The sequence below is a fragment of the Leptopilina heterotoma genome, unplaced genomic scaffold (assembly GCF_015476425.1).
Source record: "Leptopilina heterotoma isolate Lh14 unplaced genomic scaffold, ASM1547642v1 Lhet_95, whole genome shotgun sequence".
Taxonomy (NCBI): Eukaryota; Metazoa; Arthropoda; class Insecta; order Hymenoptera; family Figitidae; genus Leptopilina; species Leptopilina heterotoma.
The window spans coordinates 7,755-33,831 of record NW_025111202.1 but is presented as its reverse complement, the minus strand read 5'-3'; the positions used below and the strand labels follow the sequence as shown (position 1 = coordinate 33,831).

The 26,077-nt window shown below is 23.6% G+C and overlaps 1 protein-coding gene across 1 annotated transcript in view; it reads right to left on the bottom strand.

Annotated features, from left to right (window-relative positions):
* Positions 1-25,600, bottom strand: part of LOC122512090 — a gene marked incomplete at its 5' end in the record, with an annotated part of 29,505 nt that extends 3,905 nt beyond the window's left edge. The window contains 2 exon segments of the mRNA XM_043627728.1: positions 5,716-5,834; positions 25,466-25,600. Of these exon segments, the coding sequence (XP_043483663.1) occupies positions 5,716-5,834; positions 25,466-25,600 (254 nt within the window).
* Between the last annotated feature and the right edge of the window lie 477 nt (positions 25,601-26,077).

The following is a 26,077-nucleotide window of genomic DNA, read 5'->3' as shown; positions in this document are numbered from 1 at the left end:
GATAATTGAATTTTTATAAACAAATAATTGAAAATTTTTGAAATAATTGAAATTTCTTTACATTCTATTAAAAATAATTAAATTCTTTTAAAGAATTTTATTTGAATTTTTCGAAAATAATCAAGGAAAGTTAGTCACCGTAATATAATTTTATTTTTAAAAATTTCTTCATTTTCATAAATAGTAGAACTCATTTAATAGTAGAATTTCAATTATTTTTAATACAATTTTAATCAAATTCCTCGAAAAATGCAATTATTCTTAAAAATTTTATTAAAATTCGTCGAAAGAATTCAATTATTTCCATAAGTAGCAAAATTCTTCAGATTTACTAAATTCTTTTAAATATTATTTTTAAAAAAAGTTCTTCTCAAGAATCCAATTATTTTAATAAATTTCCATAACATTCTAAAAAACAATTCAATTATTTTCAAAAGTAATAAAATTCTTCGCAGAAATTCAATTATGTTCACAAATTTTTTTAAATTCTCCTCAAAATTTCAATTATCTTTATAAATAATTAAATTTTTCTCCACAATTCAATTATTATTAAAAGGAGGAGGGTCTATAAGGCCTATTTTCGGCCCACTTCAAATTTTTATTTAAAAGCTTGAAATAAATTTTCCGCCAAAGAAAAATGATAATTATGATGATTGAAGGTTAAATGAGGGTATTTGGAGAATATTAACCCCTAAATAATAAGGGTTTTCGAATAAAAAATGGGTATAAATAAGGGTAAAAAAATTTTCAATTATGAATTAATTGGCTTGAAACTCGTTACTCAGGGGTTTTTGGGGTCTCTGATTACGAATCTGGTATTAGTTTTCCAAAATTCAAAATGGCGGATCCAATATGGCGGATGACTTTTTTAAAATATGAATTAATTCGCTTGAAAATCATTACTCGGGGGTTTTTAGGGTCGCTGATTACGAATATGATGTTAATTTTGAAAAACTAACATCAGATTCGTAATCCAGGACCCAAAAACCCCCGAGTGACGATTTTCATGACAATTAATTCATTTTTTAAAAAAGTCGTACACCATTTTGAAAAACTAACATCATATTCGTAATCAGCGACCCTAAAAACCCCCGAGTAATGATTTTCAAGCGAATTAATTCATGTTTTAAAAAAGTCGTCCGCCATATTGGATCCGCCATTTTCAATTTTGAAAAACTAACACCAGATTCGTAATCAGCGACCCCAAAAACCCCTGAGTAACAAGTTTCGAGCCAATTAATTCATAATTGAAAATTTTTTTACCCTTATTTTTTACCCATTTTTTATTCGAAAACCCTTATTATTTAAGGGTTAATATTCTCCAAACACCCTCATTTAACCTTCAATCATCATAATTATCATTTTTCTTTGGCGGAAAATTTATTTCAAGCTTTTAAATAAAAATTTGAAGTGGGCAGAAAATAGGCCTTATAGACCCTCCTCCTTTTTAATAAAATTCTACGCAAACATTTAATTATTTTCATAAATAATAACATTCTTTGGATGGATTCAATTACGTAAAATTATTTGCAGAAATTCAATTGGTATACATTTTAATAAAATTGAATTAATCAAACTTCAATTACAATTTTAAACAGTCAAGATTATTTTAAAAAAATGAAAAAATTTTTTCTTTAATTCAATTATTTTCCAAATTTTTAATTAAAATTATTAGAAAAGCGAAACAAATTTTAATTAGTTAATTATTTTTTCTTTTCATTAGTAAAGTTAGTAGTTTTCAACTAATTTAGACTTAGAGAGTGAAGATTGCTTTCTGAAAAAAAAAGATTGCCTTCTGAGTGAAAATGCCATCCTTTAGGAATTTTTTTCTTTTTTTTTAAAGCTGAGACTGCGAAAACAATGGAAAAAGAAAACTTAACGGTATACTAGGTATTGACATGTTAAAATTGTTAAACCCCGAAGAATATACAATACATAAAGCCAAGTCTCTGTCTGCTTTATCTCACGCTTCGTCTAAGATCTTCTTCACAAGACGTCTTTGTTTCTTTTTCTTTTTTTACTTTCCTTCTTCTTTTTTTTTAAACCCCCATTGTGTTACTTTTACACACTTTAAATTACATTTTTTTTTAATCCCCTTTCCACGATTTGTGTTTTGCATTAGTGTCTTTTTCTTATTTCCTTCCGATTTTCTTTAATTAATTAACAGATTAGTTTAATAACAATTAAACTTAAACTCATCAGAGAAATAGAGTGAGATAGTGAAAGGGAGGAGAGGGGGAGGGGGGGGGGTGTTTAAGATTAAACTCAAAGACAAGTTTAATTAAAACTTAAATTACAATTAAACTGTTGTCATCAATTTTTTTGCTTATATACTGATGACGAGGAAAGAAAAATTTGTTTTAAATTATCTATACAGGGTGTTTTAAAATTATTCTAAACTTTTTAACACTTCAAATTGTTATTCTTTTGCAATTTTAAAAAATTATTTCAAATAAAAATAATTCGTATTAAAAAATAAAGTTTCACTATTTTTCTTATTAATATAAAACTACATAACTATTTGAAATGAGACCATTTATAGTAAAATTAATTAATTAATTAAAATTAATTAAATTTAGCAAAATTTAAAAATTATTTTACTTTTATTTACTTAAAATAATTTTATTTGTTGCAATTATTTTTGTTTTAAAAGATAAAAGGATTCTTTGTTCGAAAAGGTAGTATTATAATTATAAATAGTAAAATTCTTTGCAAAAATTCAATTATTTCATGAAAGAATTCCATTATTTTAAAAATTTTTAATAATATTTTTCAAAAAAAATCAATTATTTTCTAAAATTTTAATAAATCCTTTGAAACAATTTAATTATATTCATAAATAGTAAAATTTTTTGCAAAAATTCAATTATATTCAAAACAATTTCACGAAAGAATTCAATTTTTGTTCTTAATTCGTTATAAAAAATTTCAAAAGAATTCAATTATTTTCAAAAAAATTTAATTTTTTTCGTTATAAAATTTTTCAAAAGAATTTTCAAAAATTTTAATAAAATTCAATAATTAAATGTTTAATTTCAATTATTATTAACAACACAATTATTTTAAAAACTCGAAAGAAATTGTTCATAAAATTCAATTATTTTTAAGATTTTTAATTAAAACTTTTAAAGAAACTCCATTATTTAAAAAAAAATTCAAAGATATTCTTCAAAATGAGTTTAATTAGAATTATAAAAAATTTTAACATATTTCTTCATGAGAATTCAATTATTTTACTAAATAATAAAAATTTGTTGAAGTAATTCTATTATTATCAAATTTTTTGATAACGTTTTTTGCAACAATTCCATGATTTTTAATAAATTAATTTTAAAAATGAAAATGATTTAAAACGAAAAATTATTATTTAATAAGTTAGGAAACAAAAAAGCAAACAGCAACTAACTTCAAACTGCGAACAGATTACCGGAATAGATTGATTATATAGATTTACTAATTCAAATTTAGAGAGTTGTAAACAATATTAATACTTGTTGATATAAAATAACACTTGTTTATAAATACAATTAGTACCTTTTGTATTAATTAACTAAATCAGTATAGAAATCATAACTTTGTAAATTTCGAAAAGAGTTTTTAGCACCGAATATTTAGTGTAATAATTTTGCACGTTCGTTAGGACTTGAATCCAGAAATAGAGTGATTATGTTGACTCAGTAAAGTGTGAGGGTGTGGAAAATGTAATATGTGTGTTCATATATGAAAGTGTAATCACACAATGGTCATTTATCGACACTGCGACCTAATTTTACTCGCACGTTTAAAAGACAACCTTTTTTTTTAATTCTCACTTTTTCAAATACTCGTTTTGATTGGAATATCTCCAGATAAAAAAACACACATATTTGACTTTCTTCTATGTATCTTTTCCCCTGTGGATAAATATTTTTCCAATTCAATGGTGTTCAATACGATTGATTATATATTTAATTAATTCGAATTTTAAATTGAAATCTGCAAAATTATTGCTTTCTAAAGTTATTGTGTTTATTCTTGAAATCTAATTTCACTTAAGGTTTTGTATTATAATTCTTGTCAATTTCATAGTTTATGAGGCAAACAAAAAAGACTCAAAAATTCATAATTTTCTTATAAATTCTAAAAATTTAATTTTTTCCAGTACTTTTAATAAAAATCCCTGACTTTTCCCTGACCAATTATAATTTCCCTGACTTCCCTGACCTGTGGCAACCCTGTACTAATTTTATGAAATGTTTAATTTTTTTTGAAATTTCAAACAAATATGAAACTTTGATTGGTAATAATTATTGAGTAAATTATATTGTAAATTTATGGACGATTCGTGTTGAACTGAAAGCTAATCATTGTCAACTTTAGGTGTATATATATCTAGTGGACTGTTTCTAGTGTCTCTATGTAAGCAATTGCGGCTTACACTTTGACAACAATATGTCGATACGTCTCGGCATTAATTAGTAACAGGTAATTGGTAGCATTCTGTTAAATGGGTCGCACACTAGCAAAGAGCAGAGCTTAAGTGGAAACATAGGATTAACAATCATCATGAAATTACAACAGGTAATCTGGAACTGGGTTCACCTTTATGGCTTGTTTAAATTATCACGAGAACTTGACGACAATGTCTGTGTGCGTTTCTGTATGTGTGCGTGTGTGTTTGAATGTGTCAATTATAATCCGGAATTCTTATTTGAAAATCATCTAAATTTATAAAAAGTATATTTAGATTTCGAATTTTAGAAAAAATTACCATTTTTTTAATTTTAAATTATTTTTTCATTCTAAATAAATTTTTCTTAATTATTTTTTTTTATTTTGCATTTTAAAAATTTTAAGAGTACATTTTTAAAAATCTATATTAATAATCAGTGTATTCCGGTAATTTGTTCGTACTTTGAAGTTAGTTGTTGTTTGCTTTTTTGCTTCCTAACATTTTTAATAATTTTTTTTCAATAATTTCCATTTTTAAAAATCTATATTAATAATCAGTGTATTCCGGTAATTTGTTCGTACTTTGAAGTTAGTTGTTGTTTGCTTTTTTGTTTCCTAACTTTTCTAATAATTTTTTTTCAATAATTTCCATTTTTGAAATTAATTTATTGAAAATCATTAAATTGTTGCAAAATACTTTATCAAAAAATTTGATAATAATAGAATTCCTTCGAAGAATTTTATTATTTAGTAAAATAAATGAATTCTCGAGAAGACTACTAAATTTTTATTTTGTCAATGTAATTGCTTTATTAAAATGATGGGAACATTTAAAGTCAATTTAAAAATGAAATTTAATTGTAGTTTTTAATTACATACATGAAGAGTTTTATTTTAAAAAAAATTCGTTTTTATAACAAAACTTTTCATGTTAATTAAATTAAATTTTTTCTAAATTTCATAATTATTGCAGGAGGTGAAATGCATTTATGGGTTAAATATATACATGAGAAATTTTAATTAAGTGAATATTGTTTACTACAACTAAATGTATTGTAAACATTTTAGTTAGAGGAAAGTTTATTTTCATTTTAGTAAATTAAATTAATTAGTTAATTACCAATTTAAGTTAATATACTCGAGAATCATTTTGAATGGTAAATTTATGATACATATTGTGCTGATGAAAACGTTGGCATAAAAATTAAAAAAAAAATTAATAAAGAAAAAAAAGAAGTTGAAAACATGCGACAAAGTTTCGAAAATTATTCAACTATTGCTTACCATCGTGGAAATAAAATGAAACATCCATGTATTCTTCATCGTTAGGACTGTCTGTGGCTCGTTTCAAAATTACTGTCATATCGCGAGCAGATGACGAGTATCTTTCTGTTTCGATGTAACTGTAACAGAAAAATGTTATCAATTTTAATACTGTTGACAATTTTTTTATAAAATTCTTTGGAAACAGTCAATTATTTCCTTAAATAGTAAAATTTTTATAGGAATTAAATTATTTAAAGTACAATTTTCATAAAATTCTTTGAAAAAAATCAATTAACTAAAAAGATTTTTATAAAATTCTTCGCAAGAATTCAATTATTTAAAAAAAATTTAATAAAGATCTTGGCGAAAATTCAGTTATTTTTATAAATAATAAAATTCTTCTCAGGAATTCAATTATTTTTAAAAATTTTAATAAAATTCGTTGCAAAAATGCAATTATTCTTAAAAATGTTATTAAAATTTTTCAAATAATTCAATTATTTTTAAAAAATTTATATAATTTGTTTATTAGAATTTAATAATTATTTGCAATACATTTTTAATTAAATTTTCTTGAAAGAATTTAATTATTTTCGAAAAGTGTTATAAAATTCTTTGTAATAATTCAATTATTTTTAAAATTTACTATAGTAAAAAAATTTTTCAAAAGAATTCAATTCTTTAAAAAAAATGTTAATAAAATTCGTCGCAAGAATTCAATTGGTTTCTTAAGTTATAAAATTCAATTATTATTATTATTATTTTTTAAAATTGTGATTCTTTCGAAAAATTCAATTATTTTCTTGTTTTTTTTTATCTATTATTTTCATAAAAAATAAAATTTTCACCCGAATTTATTTATTTAATTTAATTTATTTTGAATTTCATTTTTAATACAATTTTCAATAAATTCTGCGAGAAATTCATTTATTCTTGAAAATTCTTCAAAAGAATTTTAATATTATTAAAGAACAATTAGATATAATTTGTTTATTAGAATTTAATTTTAAGAAATATTTAATTATTCAATAAATTATTTATTTTTGTATTTAAATAATTGAATTCTTGTAGAATTTTGTAATAAAAATTGATTGAAAAATGAATTTTTGTTAAAATTTTAGATTATAATTGAATATTAAAAGGGATATACCTATGGTATGAATTTTTAGAAGTAATTTAAAAGATTTTTAAATTGAAGTTTAAAAATTCTATTTGTTGAAAAACTATAATAATATTTACATTTCTATTTTAACATAAAATGATTATTATAGTTTTGAATAATTTCATTTAAAAATTTCAACAACTAAAATTATTGAATTTTGGGAGAAATAGTAATTTTTAGAAATAGTTAAATTTCAAAAATATCAAATTAAAAGCTTTTTGAAATTAAACAACTTGTAAAAGTATTTCTTGTAAAACAAGAAGATATTGATTGCTCCGAGTCGAAGACTCGGAGTGATCGATTTCTTCATGTTTTATAATAATTATAGTTATTGACAAAGTAATAAAATCATTATTTTATATTATAAAAATATTATTACTGTAATTTCGTCAAAATTATATTAATAGGTAGATATTGAAAATCATTGAAATGAAAAAATTGTTTGAAAATAATATTGAAATTAGGACATGATTTTTATTTATATTTTTGAAAATAATTTAACTTTGGGGAAGAATTTTGTTATTTATAAAGATAATTGGGATTTTGACGAGAATTTTTTTTAAATTTGGAATATAATTGAATTTTATGAGAAGAATTTTATTACTTTTGAAAATAATGGAATGTTATGAGAAGAATTTTATTACTTTTGAAAATAATGAAATTTCCGTAATTATTTGTAATTTCTCCAAAATTTAATTTTTTTTTAGTGTTTGCAATAAAAATTTGAAATAAAAATTTTTAAATTCTATTATTTTTAAAACTGCTACTTTTTTTAAAAAAAAGTAAGCAAGAAGTTAGCCGCGCGCTTTTGCGGGCGAATTGTTGCTGGTTTATTAATAGTTGCCTGATATTAATTAATATTAATAATTATTATTAACAACATTAATTTGAATTTTAAAAAATTTTTATTAATAATTTTATTATTATTTTATTTTAATTTAAATTAGCATTCAATTTAAATTCATATTTCCTATACAATTAATTCGATATCTCCATGCAAAATAACTCTCTTTCAGATTGGTTGTCTAAAAAAACCATTGTTCAGTTGCTTCTCTAAAACCATCGAACTGTGTAATCAGACACTATTGATAAAGCATAACTGATTATTATTTAATTGCAAATGTTATATATATATATTTTTTAAATGAAAATTTTTAAATGTAGTGAGGTTATAAAAAATAGGGTTCGTTTGTTTTAAATGAGCAATTTTTTTATAGACGTCCAACGTGAAAGAGGGTTTCTTCTTTCGCCTGAAGGTATCGAATTAAATTTTAATTAAACTGTTTCGGTTCTTTAATTAAAATTATATCAGTAGATATTGATAATATTGCAAAAATATGAAAATCATCTTTCAATATAACTAAATTCCTTTATTAACACGAACGATCTTTGTAAAAATTCCTTGAGAATTTAAGAATTTTCGAAGATGTGACTTTATTTCGAGAACAATTGAATTGTTCCATATTCATACATCAGGCGAATGGAGGTATTGATTCTTGAAAATATTCCTGTCTCCTCCACACTTTCCTTGAATATACATATTTTATATATGCGATGAGAGAATCAAGAGAGAAAGAGAGATCAACTATTCCGTGTGAGTTATACAATTTAGTTATGTAGTTGACATGAACAATAGGCTGTACCACATCAAAGGCTTTGTTACATTCAACTAGATTATAAACGTTTAACTTTGCTAGATTCCAGCTAGATTCAGAATATGTGTATATATATACAGATATATATGCGTCATATACCATAAATGTGTCATGAAAATTTAATCATTGACTTTTCAGTATGATTGAATTTTCGTACAATGCTTTTGATCTTAAGAGAAGAAGATTAATAGGCAATATAAATTCAGCTTATTCGAAGAGTATTAAAGTATTATCTTGTTATATGAAGATAATTTTTCCCTTGTTTTGTACGAATGAATTTTTTTCTCAGTTTTTTTAAGGATGTCAAATTGAGACAAAAAACGAATCAAAATATTGCTTCGCAACACTTTTGATTCGTTTTTTTGTCTCAATTTAATATCCTTACAGGCTTTGCACTCATCTACTAAAACCTACTATTTACTACTTTTTTTACGTTATTATGCTACTATTTGGGTACTTTTTTTAGATTTCAGCCACTAAAAGCTAATATTTCTGTTTTTTTTAAAGAATTTCCACTACTTTAAATTCGCTAATACTAGAAATAAAAAAACTATTCTCAAAAATTATACTCAAATTCTTTAAAAAGATTTAATTATTTTCAAAAAATATTCGAATCTCAATTACTTTCAATATCTACTAATTTTCATGAAATTTCGCAAAAGAATTTAATAATTAAAAAAAATTTGATAAAATTCATCCAAAAATCAATTACTTTCATAAATTATAAAATTCTTTGAAGAATTTTAATGATTTTTAATTATATTTTAAATTAATTAATCGAAAAATTCAATTATTTTAACAAATAAAGTTTTCCACAAGAATTCAATTATTTAAAATGAAATTTTCAAAATATTTATTATATTTCGAAAAAATCAATTATTTGAAAAAATTTTTATAAAATTCTTATGAAGAATTCAATTATTTGAAAAAATAACAAAACATTTTTCACAGAAATTCAATTCTTTATAAACATTTTAATAAAATTTTTCTGAATAATTCAATTATTTTCATAAATAATCAAATTCTTTTTTCAGGAATTCAATTATTTTTAAAAATAATAATAATTTTTTACAAGGGATTCAATTATTTTCATAAATAATAAAATTCATCAACAGGATTTAAATTATTTTTAATACAATTTGACAGAAATTGCTCAAAAAATGTAATTATTTTAAAAAATCAGATTTCAATTGCTCGAAAAAATCAATTATTTAAAAAAAATGTTTTTTTTAAATTCTTTGGAAGAATTCAATTATTTACAAAAATATTAGGATTTTTCACAGGAATTCAATTATTTAAAAAAATATTAGATTTTTCACAGGAATTCAATTATTTTCAAATATTTTTAAAAAATTGTTCGAAAGAAATCAATTGTTTTAAAATACAATTTTAATTACATTATTTTGAAATAATTCAATTACCTATTCTTTTTGAATCAAATAAAATTCTTCTCAAGAATTTAATTACTTTCATAAATAATTTTTCGAAAGAATTGAATTATGTCGATAAATAATTATTAAAATAATTATTCCCGAAAATTCAATTGTTTTCATAAATAACAATATTCAGTACACATATTGAATTTTTTTTAAAAGTAAAAAATTTCTTCTTGAAAATTCAATTATTTTTAAAAATTCTAATAAAATCGTTCTCAAGAATTCAATTATTTTCATAAATAATAAAATGCTTTTTAGGAATTCAATTATTTTCAAAAAAAATCAATAAAATACCACAAGACATTCAAGTTTTGCAAAAATTTTAATAGAATTCTTTGTAAAATTTAATTATTTTTAAAAACTTTTCCCAATTCAATAATTTTCAATATCTACTATTTTCATAAAATTTCCAAATAGAAATCAATTATTTCAAAATTTTTTTGTAAAAATCTTTGTAAGAATTCAATTTTTTCATGAATAATAAAAATTTCTCAGGAATTCAATTATTTAAATTAGAATTTGCATAAGATTAGTCGAAAGAAATGAATTATTATTTAAAAATTTTTATAAAATTCTTCGCAAGAATTAAATTATTTTTATAAATATTTAAATTCTTTCATGAATTATAAAATTCGTTGCAGGAATTCAATATTTAATATCAGGATAAAAAAGAAGTAAATATTTTTGATGAAAATTAGGAAAAAGTATAGAATGGAATTTTTATTAGTTTTGTGAAGTGTCTAAAATGAGTTTTTTTGGTCGTCAAGTTTAATTTTTCGATAGCTACTTTTTTACTACTTTTTTCTAGTTTAAAAACTACTTTTTGATACTTTTTTAAAATTAAATATCGAGTGCGAAGTCTGCCTTAGAAAAATTTCTTTGTTTGGTTTTGAAAATTATACTCTTTTTTCGTTAAAGAAACCACACTTTAAAAAAAGTAATCTCATAATTAGACGAAAAATGCTCTTCTAATATAATTTCAATTTTTCCTCTTCAGACAAAAGTATTCCATTTGAATGTAGAATATTTTTATTGCTTTGTAATTAATAATAAAAAAAACAATTTTTTTGAGGTTCTGATGTCAAAAATATTGAACTAAAGTGAAATAAAAATAAATAATTAAATTTACTATTGATGTCAGTAATTATTGTGGGCAACTGATGGCGCTCTAAATGTTTGGCAAATCCTAAATTATCCACTCTGAAAATTGTCAATAATTTATCAGCGTTGATTATTAGAGTGGGTTTCATAAAATTAATCGAAACATCAAAAATATCACCTATTTATTTACATATAATTTTTTTATCTTGAAAAAATAGTCCCAAGTGAAAATTCGCAAGCTTGCAACTTATATTAATTTATACACCAGTTTTGATGGTTTATTCTTCTTTAATTCCATTGAATTATTTGAAATTTTATCCTCTGTCGCATAAATACGATATACGAGTGGGCGTTGAATTTCTACTCACTTAAAGCTGTGCGGCTCCTCTGATGAATGATGTGCAGAATTCTCGAGGCGCAATGACGAACGAAATTCATGTAATTCCATATCGATCATCATATTATGAGATCTCTGTGTATATGCATGCATACATATAAATATATATACTATAGATAAATTCTAAGTGTTAGTGGGTGTGTAATTTTCGAATAATCTAAAAAGGGTCAACGAGTTGAGAATATTGACAAGCAGGGATTTCTATTGAAAGACTCATTAAGAGTAAAAAGAAAAATCTTGACATATCGATTGATTGCATTCCTCATTGAAAAGACGCTATTTTTTGTGCGTAAATTTTCTAGATTTTATTAATTTCCGTTTGCATTTTTTAGCGATATCAATAGAAGCTAGGGAAACGTTCTCTCTAAGAAGAAGAATAATTGTCCTAAAAAAAAATTTCTTTTCCTTCTAAAAAAAAACTATTTTTTGCACCTTTACATTCAAAACTTAAAATACAATTATCGTTTGTGGAGAAACTATAAAATTTTGTACATAGTTTCAAGGTAAAATGTAAACTGTCTAGCTTTTCAGGAAAATTTTACTATTTCCGGTGTAACTTTTTCATGAAAAAATTTTACTACTTCCGAAGATAAATTTTACAGTGCACAATAATTTCCGATAGAAAATTTCCAAAAAAAAATTTTAATAAAATTCTTTTCACGAGATTCAATTATTTTCAATAAAATTTTAATTAAATTCTTCGATAAAATTTTTGCAAGAATTCAATATTATTTTCATATTGAAAAAAATAATTCAATTCTAAGAATTTAATTTTATTGTCAATACAATTTTAAAATAATTGAATTCATCAAGAAAATTTAATTATTTTTACAAAATTTCCGCATAAAATTCTTCAAAACAATTGAATTATTTTCAAAAAGTTTAATAAAATTCTAAGACAAAATCAAATTATTTCATATTCAAAATTTTAAAAAGTTACAAAAATTAGAAAAAGTAATATGAAAATTAATATAAAATGTTATTTAAGAAAAGAAAGAATTTCACATATAAAATAGTGAAAAATAAATTAATTTATAAATTTTTTTTTGCAATAATATTATCAAAAATCTTATTCTCTAAATTAGAATTAGTAAATATTTGAACTAATTTGAATAAAAGTGATACTAAATTTTCTAAAAATTTATTTTTTAATTCTAAATAGAATGAGACATTAAAACAATTAAAGTTATGTTTTTCTTTGAAAATAAATTTTTTAAAAACAGTATTTTGCATTAATATGAATTCGTTTTTCTATAATAATTGAGGCCTTGGATCCAATAACTCGCCCGACGCTCGGAGGAACGCGCAACTGCCAGTCAGTGAGCAGTGAGCGCCTCTGGGCCACACACTGCTACCCGACTGGCATTAGCGCGTGCCTTCGAGCGTCGGGCGAGTTATTGGATCCAAGGCCTCAATTTATAAGTAATTATTTTTATATTTTAGAATGTTAAATTATTTACTAATATTATTAATACAGAAAGAATTTCAAAAAGTTGAAAATTAAAGGTTTAGAAAAGTTGAATTTTAAAAAATTTTAATTAAAAATTCTGAATAAGTTAGATTTTTGAAACATGTTTTTGAATATAGTTATATTTTTAAATATATTAATTGAAAACTTTTTGCTTCTAAATCAGTAAAAAATAACTGATTTTCGGTAAAAAAAAGTTACTGAAAATTTAATTAAACTCGACTAATTGAATAAGTCAAAAGAAAATTTACTGAAACATCATCAGTTATTTTTGACTAAATGTCAGTAGAAATATTACAATTTAAATCAGTGACTGACTGTTTGCTTCTAAATCAGTTATTTTTAACTGATTCGATTTTAGAGAGTGTGGATATAATTTTGTACACCAACTATTTCTATTAAAAATAGTTCTCTTTCTGTATTTTTGAATTCGAGATAACTTGACAGCGTTGGGGTAGAGAAGTATGCGGGAACGAGGCAGATAATCATATTTCATGAAATCAAATAAGTAATGATTTTTATTTTTTTTTTGAAGTGGAAGATCAGAGAGGATTTAGATGGCCTATTGCCAACTTGGTGTATACGCGTGTGCAACTCTATGCAAGCGTGCACTAGTTAGGTTCGTGTCTTGTGTACTTTTCCTATGTAAACCTGACCGAGAAACGAATCTCTGAAATCTCGGATCTCTCTAAGGATCGTGTTCAGCGCATGCTCTTTTTAAACAACTGTCTCTCTCGCGCTCTCTTCCTCATTTCTCTCTAGGCGAGTTTGTGTAAATGTCTGTGTGTTTGCCAGTCTGAATAATCGTCGCGTCTGCAAAATTACCTATGTCAATGTGAGAAGAAATAGGAAAAGAATGAAAAAATTCTCGGCTCATCTGCAATTAACGTTTGTTGAATGTACCTACGAAAAATCCATTCTTAGCAAAACGTTTTCACTTGTCACGAAAAAAATTTATTTTATTTAACAAATTTTCCTTTTCTTTTTGCCCAATGAATAACAGTAATAAATGAAGTGATGAATTCTATTCACATGGATTGGAGAACTTAATGGTTGGGAATTGGATTTTCATATTAAATTTGATGGAACATCATCCTTAATTCGGAGTATTATACTAATCCTTAAGCTAGTTTTCAAAGTAGTCTTAATATTTTAGTTAGTTTCAAGCTTTTAATAGATGTAAAGTATTTTACAATTAGTTACAGATATCCAATTTGCTAAATTTAATTTGCGATACATTTTAAAAGTGTTACACACTCCAGGGCTCGAACTAGGTCCGTAAATTTGCTTCAAGTCCGTAAAAGTCCGTTTTTTTTTTAAAAAGGTCCGTAATTTGATTGGAAAAGCACGAGAAGTTCGTAAATTGTACGATATAATTTGGAAAATTTTAGAGAAATTTCAAAGGATTGCAGAAATTCAAATAATTTTCAAAAATAATAAAATTCTTCTCAGAAATTCAATTATGTTAAAAAATTTAAAAAAAATTTCAATTATTTTTAGAAATAATAAAATTTTTCTCCAAAATTCAATTATTTTCAAAAATTTTAATAAAATTCTTGACAAACATTTAATTATTGTCATAAAATAATAAAAATTTCACAGGAATTCAATTATTTGCAAATTTTCTATAATTCCAGTCTCTTTTTCATTTTGCATTGTTTGAAGAATTAATAAATTAAAAATCCGTATTGAAATATAAAAAAAAATTATGCTTTTTTTGATTGAGAAAAATTTTTTCAAGGTATATTTTTTCAAGGAGAAAAGCAGTATAAAGTAAATTTTTCCTGAGTGGTACGCTACACGTAGAAAAATTCCACGGAATGTAGATCTTGAATATTCAATCGAAATTCCAGAAGAATTTCAGTTCGGATTTTTTCTCAACATGTTGAAGGAATGTAGATGGAAGATTTTTATTCTATAAAAAATTGAGCCATATTCGTTTTTTTCATACCTTTAGAGCCCTTGTCGAATTTTATGTCAAATTATTATTTGCCACAGGTCAGGGAATTCAGGGAAAAGTCAGGGATTTTGATTAAAGTACTGGAAAAAACTGAATTTTGGAAAATTTACAAATGATTGCAGAAATTCAATTATTTTCAAAGGTAATAGAATGCTTTCCAGAAATTCAATTATGTTCAAAAATTACAAAAAATTCTCGTCAAAATTTCAATTATCTTTAAAAATAATTAAATTCTTCTCCAAAATCAAATTATTTTCAAAAATTTTAATAAAATTCTTTGCAAAATATCAATTATTTTCAAAGATTTTCGAAAATTAAAAAATTCAATGATTTTCAATATCTACTACTACTATTTTAATAAAATTTTTCAAAATAATTCAATTATTTAAAAAAAGTGTTGATAAAATTCTAAGCAAACATTAAATTATTATTTTCATAAATAATAAAAATTTCACAAGAATTCAAATATTTACAAATTTTTTATATAAATTTCGTCGCAATAATTCAATTATTTGTATAAATAATAAAATTTTTTACAAAGATTCAATTATTTTCATATGAATAATAAAATTCATCATAGAATTTCAATTATTTTTAATACAATTTTAATAGAATCCCTCGAAAAATGTAATTATATTCTACAAAATTTATTAAAACTCGTCGAAGGAATTCAATTGTTTAAAAATTTGTTGATAAAATTCTTTATGAGATTTGAATTTTAAGAAAAATTTAATTATTCAATAAATTATTTATTTTTGTATGTAAATAATTTAATTCTCGTAGAATTTTTTAATAAAGATTGATTTAAAAATGAATATCAAGTTTTTATTTTCTAAATATTTAATTGAAGAATTTCCGAAAAATCGAAATGTTGTAAAATTAAATTGTAAACAAATGGATTTGAAAATTCTCAAGTAACTTTTGCAAAAAGTATTAAAAATAATTGAGTTCTTTCGAAGAATTTTGATATTTTTGAAAATAATTACATTCTTCGAAGAATTTACTTAAAATTGTATTAAAAATAATTTAAATCTTGTTGAGAATTTTATTATTTATAAAAATAATTGAATTCTTACAACGAATTTTATTACCTACATTTTTTTAATTAATTTAATTTATGTGAAAAATGTTATTACTTGTAAAAATAATTGAATTCTTGCGAACGATTTCTTCCAAACATTGCAACAAAATACCACAATTTTTAGTAAAAAAGTGCAACTTAATTTGATTTTTATAATGGAAAAAATTAAAAATAAAAATTAGCTTCTAATTTTTTAAAATTCAATATTTTAAATATTTTTAATTACATATGTATTTCCAAAAATAATAACAGTTTAGAATTATTTTTAACATTTTGGAGAAAACAGTAATGTTCAAAATTTTTAATTAAAATTCATCAAAAAATTCACTAGTTTTTTTAAATTATACGAAAATTCTTTTAAGAAATACAATTATTTTCGAAAAATTACATTAATAAAATATTTTTAAAAACTAATTATTAGAATTGTTTTTTAATAATTTTTTATGATTCAAAATTTATTTTTTCAATTTATTAAAATGTTTGAGAAATGATGGTCCTGTTTATAATTAAAATTCTTTAAAAATTTGATTATTTTTATTTATACTTTTCAAAAATTCGATTATTTTTAAAAGATTTTACCAAATTTTAATTGTTTGGAAATTTTTCAAAATTGAAAAACGATTATCGTTGAAAAATTATTTAAAAATATTTCTAAACAATTAATTGTAAGAATTTCTTTATTATAATTTTTTGAAAATATTATACCGTAGTAACTTAAGAAAAAACTATGGAGAGTCACAATTATTGTAAAAAATTGAGTTTATGTATTTAAATAATTGAATTCTAGAAGAACTTTTGGAAAATTATTTAAATTAATTGATTCAGAGATATGAAGTTTAGTTGAAAATTGTAGAAAATAATTAAATTCAGGAAGGGTTATAATTGTAATTTTTAGAAATTATAAAAATTCACAAATTTTACTCATTTTCGGTAAACATTAATATTTTCCTGTGAAAAGGATTTTGTTAGGGAAAGTAATTTTAATGTCAGTAAATTGTCAGGGAAATTGATAAACTGAAACTTGTGACCACAATGAGTAATAAAGGAGCGCGAACTTCAATCACACGGGTTTACAACAAAAACCAAAAAAATTTCATAATCCGATTAGAAGTTTGATGAGATTTCCATGATTCTATGAACCAAAATGAAATCCCATGACAATTCCATGATTTCTAGGTTTTCCATGACTTGTAGAAACCCTGAACCACCTTGTGTTGGGTGGTGAAAAATAATTTTTTTGAAAATAATTTTTGATGAAAATAAATTAAAAAATTAATAAATTATTAATTAATTTTTCCACGACTGCAAAAGGGGTTAAAGAATATCATATATCTACTTTAATCTTTTTATGTTCTAATCTCATATTAATAATAATTATTCATATTGTACTTTTTTTTGCAAAAAATGTTCCGGATAGATTTTATAATGCTTAAGACAGGATGTTGACTGTAAAGCAGGGAATTACATTTCACATACATATATAATTAACGGAAAGAATTCAGTTTCACGATATAAAGAGATGAGGAAATGCAGATGGGAAATTTGATTATTAACGGGCATGTGACGGTCCGTCAGGTAACACGCAGGAGTTGTTTCCTGTTTACTTTGCGGAAAGGAAGAGAGAAAAAGAGAGTAGTGAGTGGCTTTGTCGCAAATGCAGACAGACTAGTGTGAGTGTGTGCGTGTGTGTGTGTGTAGTATAGAAAAAGAGAGAATGAAATATGGGCTTTATTTTGCATGAATTTTTACGAGATTAGTGAACATAAAACACGTGGTAGCCTCATAGGCACGTACGTAAACCGCATCCATGTTGGTGAAGCTACTGTTAAGCATAAATTCTCCCCTGCGTTATGTTGCGTTGTCTGGCACGTTAGAAATTAAAATAGATTAAAACCATAGAGCAATGGGGGTAACGTGTTATAACTACTCTGCTATTTGCCTCCCAAGCTCATGGCGATTTTTCTCATTCAACCCCTCATTCTTCTTCTCTCTATTCTTCCTATATCTATATTATATAGCACATAAGGAATTTATCTATACCAGGTGTTTCACTTTCAACTATAAATATATTTACGTATACGAAAAGATTTCGTGATATTTATTTCCTTTCGGCTGTGACTATAAATATTGCTCTCGTTAAAAACAAGTGAATTTATTGCCTGACCATTGTAGGGTTTATTCTACTGCGTTACTTCTCTCCTGATTTTTCCTCTTAATTTCCATCGTCTTTTATTCTGATGAAGCTGAAATTGGCACCTACTCAATTTTGGAAATTCAATTTTAAAGATATAAATATTTAATTTTGAGATTTAATTTCCAAAATTCAGTAGGTGGTTTCAGTTTCAGTTTCAGTTTCATTTTATTATGCTACGAGTTTAGAAGCCACTTCTTCTACTTTTCCTTCAAATATTGCAACAAAATACCAATTTCTTCTCTATAAATTTGAATTAATAACATTGTTTATTAATTCTAATTAGGGACTGGTTTTTTGCTTTTAAATTAGTAAATTTCACTAATAAATAGTAATTTTTGGAATCACAGTGATTTCAGGGCTCGAAACAGTGAAAAATATTGAAAATAAAAAGAGAAAATTGAAATAAAAATTAATGGATTACCTGAGTAATAAAATTTTAAAATTTATCTGACACGCAATTTTGAATTTGGAAATATTTATTCTGGCGTATATAGTAATATTTGAGGACATAAACGTTTGAATGGAAAATCGTGTGCTCTCTCTCTTGAAATCTCTTCTGGGAAATCTTTTAACCCTGCAGCTTTCCCTGAGGGTTTTTAGGGTACTATATATATATATATATATATATATGTGTATGCATATATATGTTTATATATATATATGCATGAAATGTATGCTTTCATAGATTACAGTTGTAGTTACGTCAACCATCTTTACGGTTCGTATTCATAATATCTTAACAGAGTGTGTGTAAAGTACTTTTACACATTGTCAAAAAAAGGTTTCACTCACACGCACTACAAACACTTCTCACATTTCCAATCGACTTTTTCCTTGCGGGCTTACATAATATACACGCTCGAGAGCTGCTTCTTTTATTATTACATTTTTTTTTATTTATTTCCCTCTTCTCGCTTCTTCAAAATTTCAAGAAGTTTTCCATTTCAGTAGTTTTATATACTCGTAAACGTGTCTCGTAGACTTGCTGTGCTAAATTATTGTCTTATTTTTTGTATCATTATCATTTCTCTTCTAATCGTTCAGGTTATTCTACCCTTTAAAATGAAAAACTTGTTTGAGAATTTTCAAATTCATTTGCTTATAAGTTACAATCTACAATTTCAAAAAAAAAAAAAATCCGCAATTAAACTTTCTCAAAAAAATTCAATTATAATCTAAAATTTTAACTGAAATCCATGTTACATTTTTCGATGAGATTTATTATTTATGAAAATAATTGAATTCATAAAAAGAATTTTATTATTTACAAAAAGAATTAAATCCCTGTAGAAATTATATTATTTATGAAAATAATTGAATGATTGCGAAGAAATTTATAAAAAATTTGTAAATAATTGAATTCCTGTGAAATCTTTATATTATTTTATGAAAATAATTAAAGGTTTGCGTAGAATATTATTAAATTTTGTTTAAATAATTGAATTCTTTTGGAAAATTTTATTAAAATAGCAAATATTAAAAATCGTTCAATTGAGAAAATTTTTTGAAAATAATTGAAATTTTGCCAAGAATTTTATTACAATTTTTGAAAATAATTGAATTTTTGAGAAGAATTTAATTATTGCTAAAGATAATTGAAATTTTCATTAGAATTTAAAAAAAATTTTGTACATAATTAAATTTCTGCGAAGAATTTTATTACTTTTAAAAGTAATTGAATTCCTGCAATCATTTGTAATTTCTCTAAAATTCCACAAATTAAATCGTACAATTTACGAATTTTTCGTCCTTTTTTAATCAAATTACGGACTTTACGGACCTTTTTTCAAAATGTGTGGTATGGATAATATTTTAATTAAGATAATTATTTCAATTATTTTTAATACAATTTTAATCGAATTCTTCGAAAAATGTAATAATTATTCTTAAAAATTTTATTAAAATTCGTCGAAAAAATTCAATTATTTAAAAATTTGCTGATAAATTTTTTTATGGGAATTGAATTTGAAGAAACATTCAATTATTTAATAAATTATTTTTTTTGTACTTAAATAATTGAATTCTAGTAGAATTTTCTAATAAAAATTGATTTAAAAATTAATTTTAGTTAAAATTTTAGATAATAATTGAATATTGAAATCATAGCGTAAATTTTTAGAAATAATTGAATTTTGAAAAGGTTTTAAATTATTATCTTTAAAAATTTAAATTTTTCATATTTTTAACTAACAATTCTGTGGAATTAATTTTTTTTGAGAATCTTTAATTACGGCTTTTTTTTGAAATTATTTAAAGTTTTTATTTTCTAATATATATTTAATTGAAGAACTTGCGAATAATTGAAATTTCGTAAAATTGAATATTGTGAACAAATTGATTTAAAAATTGTCAAAGAACTTTTTCGAAAAATTGCTTGAATCTTCTTTAATTATTATAAAACATGAAGAAATCGATCAGTTATCGATATCTTCGTGTTTTATAGTTATGAAAAATTTAATTTTTAGTTTTAAGTAAAATATTCTCTTATTTGACTCGGACTTATATTTTTGTCAGTGATTGGTCCGTAAATGGTCCGTAATTTTTCATTTTTTGTCCGTAAAGTCCGTATTTTCCAAAACTTTCACTGCGGTTCGAGCCCTAAAATTTTTGCCCTAAGTAAAAAAAAAAGACAAATTTGTTTCAAAACCGATAAATTTCATTAAAGGAAAGAATTTTTTTTCCTCCTTCCCCTTGTTTTTATGTTTTTGCTCAAATAATTAATAAAAGAAAATTTTTTTATAAAAGCGAAAAATTTTATCGAAGGGAAGAATTTTGCTTTTTCCCCGCATTGTTTTCATGTTTTTGCCCACAATGAAAACAAAAAAATTTGTTTTTAAAAATCTATTAAATCTATTCTTGTGGCAATCTTTTATAATGATGTGTTGTAGGTATTTAATTTTAACGAATTTGTCAAAAATTCACTGTTTCAGCAACCTTTATATATTTGAGGTTGATATCACTGTAGAAATTTTGTCCCGCATATATAAAATTCTTGCGAAATTAAACTCTAATTGAGTTGTTAAATTAGTTTCTCTGGTTGATTAAACATAACTAGGATAATTTCAAAGCCCAGGATAAATTATAACTTTTCGTGTTCGGTCACATGTATGTTTTCGAAATTACCTAATTTGACATAGACCTCGATAAAAGGCGATGAGGATACGTTAATCCTTATTAATAAAATCAGACTTTTGTCTGTACATTGCATAGAATTCAAAATTTCTATTATATTCCTTATTTTTACACTCTAAGGAATGCGAAAATACTATTAAGAGAATTATGTGTGTATGTGTATATGTGTGTATGTGTGTATGTGTGTATGTGTGTATGTATGTCCGTAAATTTTCGACCGCGTATCACGGAAAAACGGTTCGATCGTTTGAAGTGAAACTTGGCAGTCTTTTAGGCATTAGCCTAACTTAAAATCCTAGCGATAGTAGATTAAAAAATATTAATATGGACGAAAGTTATGCCATTTTTTCAAAAATTCGAAAATTCGAAATTTTTAGTTTTTTCATATACTTTAGTGAATTGTACTTAAACTTGGTACAGGGTTAATTTTAGTGTTTCTTATTAAGATTTAATCGTCAGAATAATAAAATTTTGAATAACAAATAAAAAGTGTTAGATTTAAATATTGAAAAATTAAAAAATTAAAAGTTTAAAAATTGAAATTTTTTTGTAATTAATTTTTATACGGTTGTATTTCTTAGGTCAACAATAAAAATTTGTTGTTGAAATCATAAGTTTACTTTCTTAAAAAAATTCTATTAGGTCAGAATATTAACAATATCCATATAATTAATATGAGACTTTTGTCAGTATATTGCACAGAATTCAAAATTGCTATTATATTATATTAATTAATGATCAAAAAATGAAAAACTCAAATTTCATTCTGATGACTAAATTGTAATAAAAAATACTAAAATTAACCCTGTATCAAATTTAAGTAAAATTGATGACAATAATTATTTCAAAAGATTAATTTTAAATTTTAAAAATTTTGATAATATATAGCACTAGCTGTCGTACCCGTCTTCGACGGGTTTTAGTTTCTACCAATACATTTAACAATGTTTCTACCAATATGGAAAATCAGAAATACCCGGGAATTTAATTTCACCGGAAAATTAATAATTAGTAACCATTAGCTATTTCGGTAGTATAATTATACTATTTGAATAGTCTCCACCCTTTAGCAAAAAATCAAAAATTATCAAAAATTCGAGAAACCGAATTTCTTAAAATTTAACATTTTTTTCTTCTCTTTTATATCATTAAGCTTCATTATTTTTGTACTCTTCAAAAATACTTTACTTATATTTAATAGTCTCCACCCTTTGGTAAAAAATCTAAAATTATGGAAAATTAGCAAAAATTCAAAAAACGGAATTTCTTAAAATTCAACATTTTTTCTTCTCTTTTATGGCTTTTGGCTTCATTATTTTTGGGCTCTTCAAAAATACTTAACCTAATTTGTTATCTCCACCCTTTGGTAAAAAATCTAAAATTATGGAAAAATAGCAAAAATGCAAAAAAATGAATTTCTTAAAATTCAACATTTTTCCTTCTTTTTATGGCATTTAGCTTTATTATTTTTGTGCTCTTAAAAAATACTTTACTTATTCAATAGTCTCCACCCTTCGGTAAAAAATCTAAAATTATGGAAAATTAGCAAAAATTCAAAAAACCGAATTTCTTAAAATTTAACATTTTTTCTTCTTTTTTATGGCATTTAGCTTAATTATTTTGGTTTAATGTAGCAAATTTCTTACTTTACATACTGATCTTTAAATAAAAAACTTTAATAACTTTTCCTGAAAAGCTTGCTTAAAGATTAAAAATCACTATTTTCTTAGAAAAAAGTTGATCTAAAAAAACGAAAAAAAATTTCAAAATACGTCTTTTTTAAAAATTTTATTGTAGAAATGGGTTTTATTTATCTGAAAAAGTTAGCAAATGATAGTTTTGCATTTATTTTACAAAAGATAAAAAATTTGCATTTTTTTGATTTTTCGAATTTTTTGGAAAAATGTCATAACTTTCGTTCAAGTTAATATTTTTTAATCGGATAAGGCTATGATTGTAAGTTACGTTAATACCTAATAGTAATATAATATCTTATTTAAAAGTTTTTATTTCGATCTAATAAAAATTTATTTCGTTTAAATAATTTTATTTAGTTAAATCAAATAAATCTTAATTGGATTAATTAAATAAATACTTGACTCTAATAAATGAATTTATTTAACACAAATAATTTCTAAATTTTATATTTTTTTATGGATTGCTTCTAAACTTTCTATAGTTGAGTATAACATGTTATTTATTAACATTTTAGCATAATTTTGCAAAAAATAATACTTTGTAACTAAAATGGAAATATAAAAATATTTTTAAAAAATCGAAAATTTCTAAATTTTACATTTTTCAATGGATAGCTTTTAAACTTTATATAATTGAATATTACATATTATTTAGTCACATTTTAGCATAATTTTTCAAAAATACTTTCTTATAACGAAGATGTAAGTATAAAAATGTTTTGAATATCAAAAAATTGAAAAAATTATCTTGATACCAATTGCTATGAAGCTTAATTCAATAGTATTTGTGGGCTCTCTGATTTAACTTTTAGAGATATCTTGATCAATGTAAAGACAAAAGTTAAACACGGTGTTTATTTTGGTTTAAAACATTTTCCGGCTTTGTCCAAATTTTTCCTGGTTTATTCGACGGGTGTTTTTTAATAATACATTTAACAGGGTGTCTACCAACCAGAAAAGACGTAAAATATCAGGGAATTTAATGTAACCGAGAAAAACTGGATCTACTTGCTATACAATTAGTTCGAATTAGACTGTACTATAACTCAAAAAACTGGAGGAAATTTTAGATTGATTTTAATACATTATATTGATTGAAGTACTACAAATTGAGAAATATTGTTTTCTGCATTTGAATTAGTTAAAAATAACTAATTTGATAATAAAAAGTCGGTCACTGTTTCAAATGGTATTATTTTCCTAATGAAATAGACAATAGTAACTAATTATTATTTTTTCCCTGTCAAATCAAATTCCCGGCTATTTTCCGGTTTTCTAGGTTGGTAGATATTTTGTTAAGTGCATTATCAGAAACTACAACCCGTCGAAGACGGGTACGACAGCTAGTATTATATATATTCACAAATGTGTTTCTCTCTTATATCTCTTACTATGAGTAAGATCTTTTACATATACAATCACAAACAAGTAAATATGTATATAAAATAATATTATTTATATATATGTATATAAAATAGAGATATATTCACAGTTATACGACGTCATACGTTTATAGGTACATAATGCTCTTGGGAGTACAATAAATACAGCTATCTTTCATGCTTTGACTTCGAGAGAGAGAGAGAGAGAGAGAGAGAGAGAGATGTGCATTTTATCACTACGTCCATATAGGTACGTGATACGACTGAAACGATAGAGACAAAAAATATATTTACTTTTAGAATCTGAATTTTATTTTTTTACATAAAAGTAAATAAAAAAAAAAATTTGTTTTTAAGATAATATATAGATCATATATAAATACATAAATGTAATATTGATTAAAGATTAAAAAAGTATGAAAAGTTTTTTCATTCGTCCATGAAAAATATGTCGCTGTGAAGTGTAAAGTTTCCACCACATTTTACAAATACGATTAAAAGTTTTCAAGTCCTTTTGAAATTTCATATAAAAGTTAAAAATCTTGTTAAAACGCTTTTGCCATGGAGATTTCAATGAAAACGTGATCTTTATTGCTTTTGAAAGTGCACTGAATTAATTCAGTTTCATATAAAAACAAACCGAATAAACATTCAGTAATTAAAAGGTTCATTAAATCAACTTTTTTTTTGTTTCGTGTTCTTTTTTGCAAGAGGATACACTCTATAAAAGCAAATCCAGATTGTTGTATGAATTGGATATATATTCAAGAATGGGTTTATGTGAATTAGAAAAAAGAAATAACAATGGGTCAGTAAATGATAAAGTGCAATTAAGAGTTTGAATTTAAAGTGCTCTGAGTTTTAGCTTTTCAGAATTGTGAATTTTAAGTAATAGGAATTTGGAGATTGCGAATTGTACTTGAGAAGATCTAATAAATTCGATAAATGGAAAATTTGAAATTTTATTCTCGAATTTCTCTCTCTTAGTCATTGTCAAGTGAGATGGCTTAGTGGTTTCATTAGTGGACTCGCAGGAACAGTAGGGACAGGGTTCGATTCTTGGCGACTAGGGATTTTTTTTAGAAAAAGAAAACTGTACTTACTTATTAGGCAATTTATAATCTTGGTCAAATTTTTGAGTTGGACTGCAAATTTTCTTCAACATCTTAACAGTTCCTGGTACACTTCCTTCCTGGGAACCGTCAAATATCTCCACTGTTGATTTGCAAAACGGTGCACTGTAAATTTAATAAAAAAGTTCCGTAATTCGTCAGAAATTATAAGAAATTTATTATTTCCAGCAGAATTATAAACTTAGTATTATAATTATTATAATAAATTTTATGCTTTTTGTAGAACATAATATTATTATTTAACTCTAATTGAATATTCAACACAGAAAATTAAATATATAATTTCTATTTAGTTTTTGATTCACATTTTTATTTTTAATTCTCCCAAATATATTCAGTAATTTATAAGTACTTTCTAAATTTCAATTAGTCAGGGAAAATCCGGGGAAAATCGAATTAGTTATTTTTAATTACTTGAAGTTTAGGAAGTGGGAAAAAATTTATTTTAGAAATCTAGATTTTACCGAAAATAGAGAAAAAAATATAAAGTAGTTTTTTAACAATCGTGATGTAGGAAATATTGAACAATTTTGTATTAATTTATATACATGTTTATGTATCGAGATTCACGAGAGTCGTTCC